The sequence below is a fragment of the Oncorhynchus mykiss genome, chromosome 17 (assembly GCF_013265735.2).
Source record: "Oncorhynchus mykiss isolate Arlee chromosome 17, USDA_OmykA_1.1, whole genome shotgun sequence".
NCBI classification, from domain to species: Eukaryota; Metazoa; Chordata; class Actinopteri; order Salmoniformes; family Salmonidae; genus Oncorhynchus; species Oncorhynchus mykiss.
In genome coordinates, this window is record NC_048581.1 from 28,193,581 (window position 1) to 28,201,624 (window position 8,044).

An 8,044-nucleotide genomic window follows, 5' to 3' on the forward strand; every position below is an offset into this window, starting at 1 on the left:
TTAGACTGTTTCAAGTTATCTAGAAGGCCGACTAACTGTGTACTGTTTTGGCAGAGTGAATGTACAAACACTTACCATGTGCGAACACACAAAAGACACCCACATTAACCCCCCCGCTGCATTTTCTTAATGACCAAGCCGAAAAACTAGGCCAAATCAGGTAGTTCAGATTGACAAACAAGATTAGCATAAACAGACTTTCACAGCAAGCTATATATCAGTGAAAGGAATATATCCATTATGACCAGTGAGTCACTATCTCACTTCCATTAGAAATGCCTCACTAGAATAACTTGGGACACCACCCACCCCTTTCACAGATCATCTTTGCCTGGTAGCCAAGAGTGTAAGCAGGATAGGGAGCAGTTGATTTGGGTCATATGAGAGTGAGTGCATCTCTTACTGTGTGAGAGCGTTGTGCGCGTCAACGAAGATCTCCTGAGCTTTCACTGGGAACACCTTTGTGGTGAACTCAGCGTCATGCTCTTTGAGCTTGCGTATCCTGCAGTGGAGAGAAGGTTTGGTGTTCTCACTTTAAACGAACTACAACTTTTAAGCCTTCATAAACCCTTTATAAGGCTTTCATGAATGGACTATAAAATCTTTATAAGTTTGTTTAAAGTGTGATCGGGTTTGTTTCAACGCCAAAGACGTTAATGCAATATAAGAGACAAATAGGTACTCAGTCTAAGTCTAATGGAGAGTAAGAATATCTAACAAGTACATGACAGACAGTCTTTGCTTGCTGGGAGTATTTGAGTGTGTGTGAAAGATAAGGAACAATCACTCAATATCCTACAAAAATATAAATGTTAGAGTGTGACCCAGGAAGACTGTCTTACGCTAGCTGGGAGGCTAACTGATCTGCTCTGTGCGCTGTTTCAGGCCCTCTTTCGACAGACTGGATGTCATGTATTGTCATGTTGTGTCTTTCTGTCCTTTCCTTTCACCCTGTCTCCCTCTGCTGGTCGTATTAGGTTACCTTTTCTCCCCCGCTTTCCCCCAGCTGTTCCTTGTCTCCTCTGACTACCCATTCACCCCGTTTCCCACCTGTTCCCTTTTTCCGTCTGATTAGGTCCCTATATCTCTCTCTGTTTCTGTTCCTGTCCTTGTCGGATTCTTGTTTGTTGTGTTTCATGCCTGAACCAGACTATCGTCATGTTTGCTGCAACCTTGTCCTGTCCTGTCGGAATCTGCCGGTCCATCTGAGCCTACCTATGTTTGGTTATTAAAGAAGCTCTGTTTAAGTTAATTCGCTTTTGGGTCCTCATTCACTCACCGTAACAGAAGAATCCGACCAAGAATGGACCCAGCGACTTCGGATCCTCTCCACTCAGCCGTCGGGATCCAGGGAGCGATGCTAGGCAGACACGAGCAGGAATTGTCTGCTGCTCGACATGCCGTTGAGACCCTGGCCACCCAAGTCTCCAACCTCACAGAACAGGTTCACCATCTCCGCCTCGATCCACCGGCCACTTCCAGGGCTTTCGAATCTCCGGAGCCCAGAATCAATAACCCGCCGTGTTACTCTGGGGAGCCCACTGAATGCCGCTCGTTCCTCACCCAGTGTGATATTGTGTTTTCTCTCCAGCCCAACACTTACGCCAGGAGCACTGCTCGTGTCGCCTACGTCATATCTCTCCTTACTGGACGGGCTCGTGAGTGGGGCACGGCAATCTGGGAGGCAAGGGCTGAGTGTACTAACCAGTATCAGGACTTTAAGGAGGAGATGATACGGGTTTTTGATCGATCTGTTTTTGGGGAGGAGGCTTCCAGGGCCCTGTCTTCCCTATGTCAAGGCAATCGATCCATAACAGACTACTCTATTGAGTTTCGCACTCTTGCTGTCTCCAGTGGCTGGAACGAGCCGGCCTTGCTCGCTCGTCTTCTGGAGGGTCTCCGCGCAGAGGTAAAGGATGAGATTCTCTCCCGGGAGGTTCCTTCCAGCGTGGATTCCTTGATTGAACTCGCTATTCGCATTGAGCGACGGGTTGATCTTCGTCACCGAGCTCGTGGAAAGGAGCTCGCGCTCTCCGTCGCCCCCCTCTCCGCATCACTACCATCTTCCTCTGCCGGCTCGGGAGCTGAGCCTATGCAGCTGGGAGGTATCCGCATCTCGACTAAGGAGAGGGAACGGAGAATCACCAACCGCCTCTGTCTCTATTGCGGTTCTGCTGGTCATTTTGTCACTTCATGTCCAGTAAAAGCCAGAGCTCATCAGTAAGCGGAGGGCTACTGGTGAGCGCTACTACTCCTGTCTCTCCTTCAAGATCCTGCACTACCTTGTCGGTCCATCTACGCTGGACCGGTTCGTCAGCTTCCTGCAGTGCCTTAATAGACTCTGGGGCGGAGGGCTGTTTTATGGACGAGACCTGGGCTCGGGAACATGACATTCCTCTCAGACAGTTAAGGGAGTCCACGGCCTTGTTCGCCCTGGATGGTAGTCCTCTCCCCAGGATTCAGCGTGAGACGCTACCTTTAACCCTCACTGTTTCTGGTAATCATAGCGAAACCATTTCTTTTTTAATTTTTCGTTCACCTTTTACACCTGTTGTTTTGGGCCATCCCTGGCTAGTTTGTCATAATCCTTCCATTAATTGGTCTAGTAATTCTATCCTCTCCTGGAACGTCTCTTGTCATGTGAAATGTTTAATGTCTGCTATCCCTCCTGTTTCCTCTGTCTCTTCTTCACAGGAGGAGCCTGGTGATTTGACAGGGGTGCCGGAGGAATATCACGATCTGCGCACGGTGTTCAGTCGGTCCAGGGCCACCTCTCTTCCTCCACACCGGTCGTATGATTGTAGTATTGATCTCCTTCCGGGAACCACTCCCCCCTGGGGTAGACTATACTCTCTGTCGGCTCCCGAACGTAAGGCTCTCGAGGATTATTTGTCTGTAGCTCTTGACGCCGGTACCATAGTCCCCTCCTCCTCTCCCGCCGGAGCGGGGTTTTTTTTTGTCAAGAAGAAGGACGGGTCTCTGCGCCCCTGCATAGATTATCGAGGGCTGAATGACATAACAGTGAAGAATCGTTATCCGCTTCCTCTTATGTCTTCAGCCTTCGAGATCCTGCAGGGAGCCAGGTTTTTCACTAAGTTGGACCTTCGTAACGCTTACCATCTCGTGCGCATCAGGGAGGGGGACGAGTGGAAGACGGCGTTTAACACTCCGTTAGGGCACTTTGAATACCGGGTTCTTCCTTTCGGCCTCTCTAACGCTCCAGCTGTCTTTCAGGCATTAGTCAATGATGTCCTGAGAGACATGCTGAACATCTTTGTTTTCGTTTACCTTGACGATATCCAGATTTTTTTCACCGTCACTCCAGATTCATGTTCAGCACGTTCGACGTGTCCTCCAGCGCCTTTTAGAGAATTGTCTTTTTGTGAAGGCTGAGAAGTGCACTTTTCATGCCTCCTCCGTCACATTTCTCGGTTCTGTTATTTCCGCTGAAGGCATTAAGATGGATCCCGCTAAGGTCCAAGCTGTCATTGATTGGCCCGCCCCTAAGTCACGCATCGAGCTGCAGCGCTTTCTCGGCTTCGCGAACTTCTATCGTCGTTTCATCCGTAATTTCGGTCAGGTGGCAGCTCCTCTCACAGCCCTTACTTCTGTCAAGACGTGCTTTAAGTGGTCCGTTTCCGCCCAGGGAGCTTTTGATCTCCTCAAGAATCGTTTTACATCCGCTCCTATCCTTGTTACACCTGACGTCTCTAGACAGTTCGTTGTCGAGGTTGACGCATCAGAGGTGGGCGTGGGAGCCATTCTTTCTCAGCGCTCCCTCTCTGACGACAAGGTCCACCCATGCGCGTATTTTTCTCATCGCCTGTCGCCGTCGGAACGTAACTATGATGTGGGAAACCGCGAACTGCTCGCCATCCGGTTAGCCCTAGGCGAATGGCGACAGTGGTTGGAGGGGGCGACCGTTCCTTTTGTCGTTTGGACTGACCATAGGAACCTTGAGTACATCCGTTCTGCCAAACGACTTAATGCGCGTCAGGCGCTGTTTTTCGCTCGTTTCGAGTTCGTGATTTCTTATCGTCCGGGCTCTAAGAACACCAAGCCTGATGCTTTATCTCGTCTCTTCAGTTCTTCAGTAGCCTCCACTGACCCCGAGGGGATTCTCCCTGAGGGGCGTGTTGTCGGGTTGACTGTCTGGGGAATTGAGAGGCAGGTAAAGCAAGCGCTCACTCACACTCCGTCGCCGCGCGCTTGTCCTAGGAACCTTCTTTTCGTTCCCGTTCCTACTCGTCTGGCCGTTCTTCAGTGGGCTCACTCTGCCAAGTTAGCCGGCCACCCTGGCGTTCGGGGTACGCTTGCTTCCATTCGCCAGCGTTTTTGGTGGCCCACCCGGGAGCATGACACGCGTCGTTTCGTGGCTGCTTGTTCGGTCTGCGCGCAGACTAAGTCCGGTAACTCTCCTCCTGCCGGCCGTCTCAGGCCGCTTCCCATTCCCTCTCGACCGTGGTCTCACATCGCCTTAGATTTTGTCACCGGACTGCCTTCGTCAGCGGGGAAGACTGTTATTCTTACGGTTGTCGATAGGTTCTCTAAGGCGGCTCATTTCATTCCCCTTGCTAAGCTTCCTTCTGCTAAAGAGACGGCACAAATCATCATCGAGAATGTTTTCAGAATTCATGGCCTTCCGTCAGACGTCGTTTCGGACAGAGGTCCGCAATTCACGTCTCAATTTTGGAGGGAGTTTTGCCGTTTGATTGGGGCTTCCGTCAGTCTCTCTTCCGGCTTTCACCCCCAGTCTAACGGTCAAGCAGAACGGGCCAATCAGACTATTGGTCGCATCTTACGCAGTCTTTCTTTTCGCAACCCTGCGTCTTGGTCAGAACAGCTCCCCTGGGCAGAATACGCCCACAACTCGCTTCCTTCGTCTGCGACCGGGCTATCTCCTTTTCAGAGTAGCCTCGGGTACCAGCCTCCGCTGTTCTCATCTCAGTTCGCCGAGTCCAGCGTCCCCTCCGCTCAGGCTTTTGTCCAACGTTGCGAGCGCACCTGGAAGAGGGTCAGGTCTGCACTTTGCTGTTATAGGACGCAGACTGTGAGGGCTGCTAATAAGCGTAGAACTAAGAGTCCTAGATATTGTCGCGGTCAGAGAGTTTGGCTCTCCACTCAGAACCTTCCCCTTAAGACGGCTTCTCGCAAGTTGACCCCGCGGTTCATTGGTCCGTTCCGTATTTCTCGGGTCATTAATCCTGTCGCAGTTCGACTTCTTCTTCCGCGATACCTTCGTCGCGTCCACCCGGTCTTCCATGTCTCCTGTATCAAGCCCGTTCTTCGCGCCCCCGCTCGTCTTTCCCCCCCCCCCCCCCCCCATCCTTGTCGAGGGCGCACCCATCTACAGGGTCCGCAGGATTTTGGACATGCGTCCTCGGGGCCGTGGTCACCAGTACCTCGTAGATTGGGAGGGGTACGGTCCTGAGGAGAGGAGTTGGGTTCCCTCTCGGGACGTGCTGGACCGTGCGCTGATCGAGGATTTCCTCCGTTGCCGCCAGGTTTCCTCCTCGAGTGCGCCAGGAGGCGCTCGGTGAGTGGGGGGGTACTGTCATGTATTGTCATGTTGTGTCTTTCTGTCCTTTCCTTTCACCCTGTCTCCCTCTGCTGGTCGTATTAGGTTACCTTTTCTCCCCCGCTTTCCCCCAGCTGTTCCTTGTCTCCTCTGACTACCCATTCACCCCGTTTCCCACCTGTTCCCTTTTTCCCTCTGATTAGGTCCCTATATCTCTCTCTGTTTCTGTTCCTGTCCTTGTCGGATTCTTGTTTGTTGTGTTTCATGCCTGAACCAGACTATCGTCATGTTTGCTGCAACCTTGTCCTGTCCTGTCGGAATCTGCCGGTCCATCTGAGCCTACCTATGTTTGGTTATTAAAGAAGCTCTGTTTAAGTTAATTCGCTTTTGGGTCCTCATTCACTCACCGTAACACTGGAGAGACGAGCATCACCTTCTGGGGGGATATAGGGGTCAAACACTCCCGCTGTGGTAGTGGAAAGGAGAGAGATATTGGTTATTGTGACTACGTATATTATAAGCTTCATTGTAACAGTGGCAACCCTCTTAACTTTGATTCTGTGTACAACAAATGGAAGGTTTGAACTTTACGATAACCATAATGCATATGGCTGATACTGTACCGGTCTAGCTCGCTTTGAGAACAAGTCTACAACATATCTTCTCAAAATGGCTGCCAGTCTTACACTACTGCTGATATGCAGTAATCAGCAGTAGTGTCAGACTGTCTGACATTTTGAGAAGTGTATACGCACATAAACAGGTCTGTACCAGTGCAGGCGATGTTGATGTCTCTCTCCATGTACTCCTGCCTTAGGACAACACCTGCCGCTCTGGCTTTTGCCTCCTGATCTGCCGACGCTGCTGCCTTTCCTTTTACCCCCACTGCGGGGGGAACGAAGTAGCGCTTCTTGGTCCTTATCGGGACAACAAAGGGCAGGGGATACCGTACCTCCAGCGAAGCCTCTGCATTCTGCATGAGGGAAAAGCAGGTGGATTAGATAAGAAATCATGGAGTACCAGTCTATGCATAAAGGTTATAGCAGAATTTGTTAATGTGGTTTGCAATTCATGGAGATTAGAGATTTGCACATCGTTATTATTGTATGGTTGATATCATAATATGATGGCACATTCGAGTACATTTTCGTTTATGCATTTAATTGAACAAACAACTTGGTTTTGGAAATAAATACAAAAATGCTAGTCAAAGAGACTGAAGTAAACTGTTATAAAATGCAATTATGACATCTTATTAAGTTACATGTATTTTAGGTTGGCTACGGTGATTGATTAATGAGTATAGACTAGCTAGGTAGCTAAACTGGTTTAAAACTCAGTTGAGCTGCCTTCCAGAAAGATCTGCTTGCTGGGTTGAGCTAGGTTAACTTAGCTAGCCAATGCTGATTATAAACCTACAGCTTTCGGTGGCATTTTCTGGGGTTGAGCAGTCAATATTTCAATGAATTATGTGTAATTTATAGCTAATGTAATCAAAATTCTCTAAAATAATACCTTCAAATTGCTGAATCTCATCCGATGCAGAGGCATTAATGCCCTTCTCATGGACGTCGCCATATCTGCTGTCAGACTCAGTTTGAGGTGTGTTCAAGAACAATAAACCTGTGCTGTGCTGCGCATTGTTACGATTCTTCTTGAAACGTTTTGGGGGTCACTTTGGCTATTCCACCTTGCTCTGCATTTTAGAATAAACTATTACTGTTTAGGTTTTTTTTATCTTGAGAATCTCTGCTTTCAGTTATTGTTAGTTTATAGATCAAAGATGTATAGATCAGAAGACCAACAATCTAAGATTTGTCTACAAGGTGTGGCCCAACATTTAACCTTCTGTGCAACATGGTCATTCCAACGTCTGCATAGGCCATGCAGCATTTATGGTGTGAGCCAACTTATGCTTGGCTTCGCAACTGCATCACACCATCCATACACATCCAACCACATTTTTGGATCAAGCATAAATTGGCTCTTATGGATGCAAGCTACAATACCAGTTACTTAGCCATTGGACACAGATAATAAAGAGTTACATGCGTTTAGATGATGGAATTGTCTATTAAATTGGTTGCTTTTTCATGACATGTTCTGAAGAGTTGAGCAGCAGCTACTTCGAACACCTGCAATGGCAGTGCACGTCTTCTTGGCAGCAGTAGGATTCTTAAGCAAACAACACATAGTTGATAGAGAGATGTCTGCAATGACCTACATGAGCCATGTGAGTAGCTAAGCCCTCTGACTACTGGTTTCCATAAGTGATTTACACACACTCACTACTAGGCAACCATAAAAACGTTCACAACATAACAAGGTAAACAACCTGTTGTTGATGCAAATTCTTCCTTATTTTCAGAGAGTGCAGATCATTTCATTCATTGTTGTTATTTCTGCTACTATCTACTACTACTACTAGTAAGGAATGCCACAAACAGAAAGCATGTAATTATCAATTATGATTTATGTCAAATATTTTACATAACATATAGCTATATTTTTTGAGAATTTTTTTTG

The 8,044-nt window shown here is 48.4% G+C and overlaps 1 protein-coding gene and 1 pseudogene across 1 annotated transcript; both read right to left on the reverse strand.

The window, feature by feature from the left end:
- Nucleotides 1-1,012, reverse strand: part of LOC110495125 — a 6,047-nt pseudogene extending 5,035 nt beyond the window's left edge.
- LOC110493620 (39S ribosomal protein L45, mitochondrial-like) lies at nucleotides 842-8,040 on the reverse strand. Its single transcript, XM_036949588.1, has 4 exons — nucleotides 7,034-8,040; nucleotides 6,290-6,491; nucleotides 5,938-5,984; nucleotides 842-906 (listed from the first exon to the last, which is right to left on the reverse strand). Exons 1-4 carry the CDS (start codon nucleotides 7,094-7,096, stop codon nucleotides 856-858), a joined length of 363 nt encoding a protein of 120 aa, XP_036805483.1. The 5' UTR covers nucleotides 7,097-8,040; the 3' UTR covers nucleotides 842-855.
- Nucleotides 8,041-8,044: the final 4 nt, after the last annotated feature.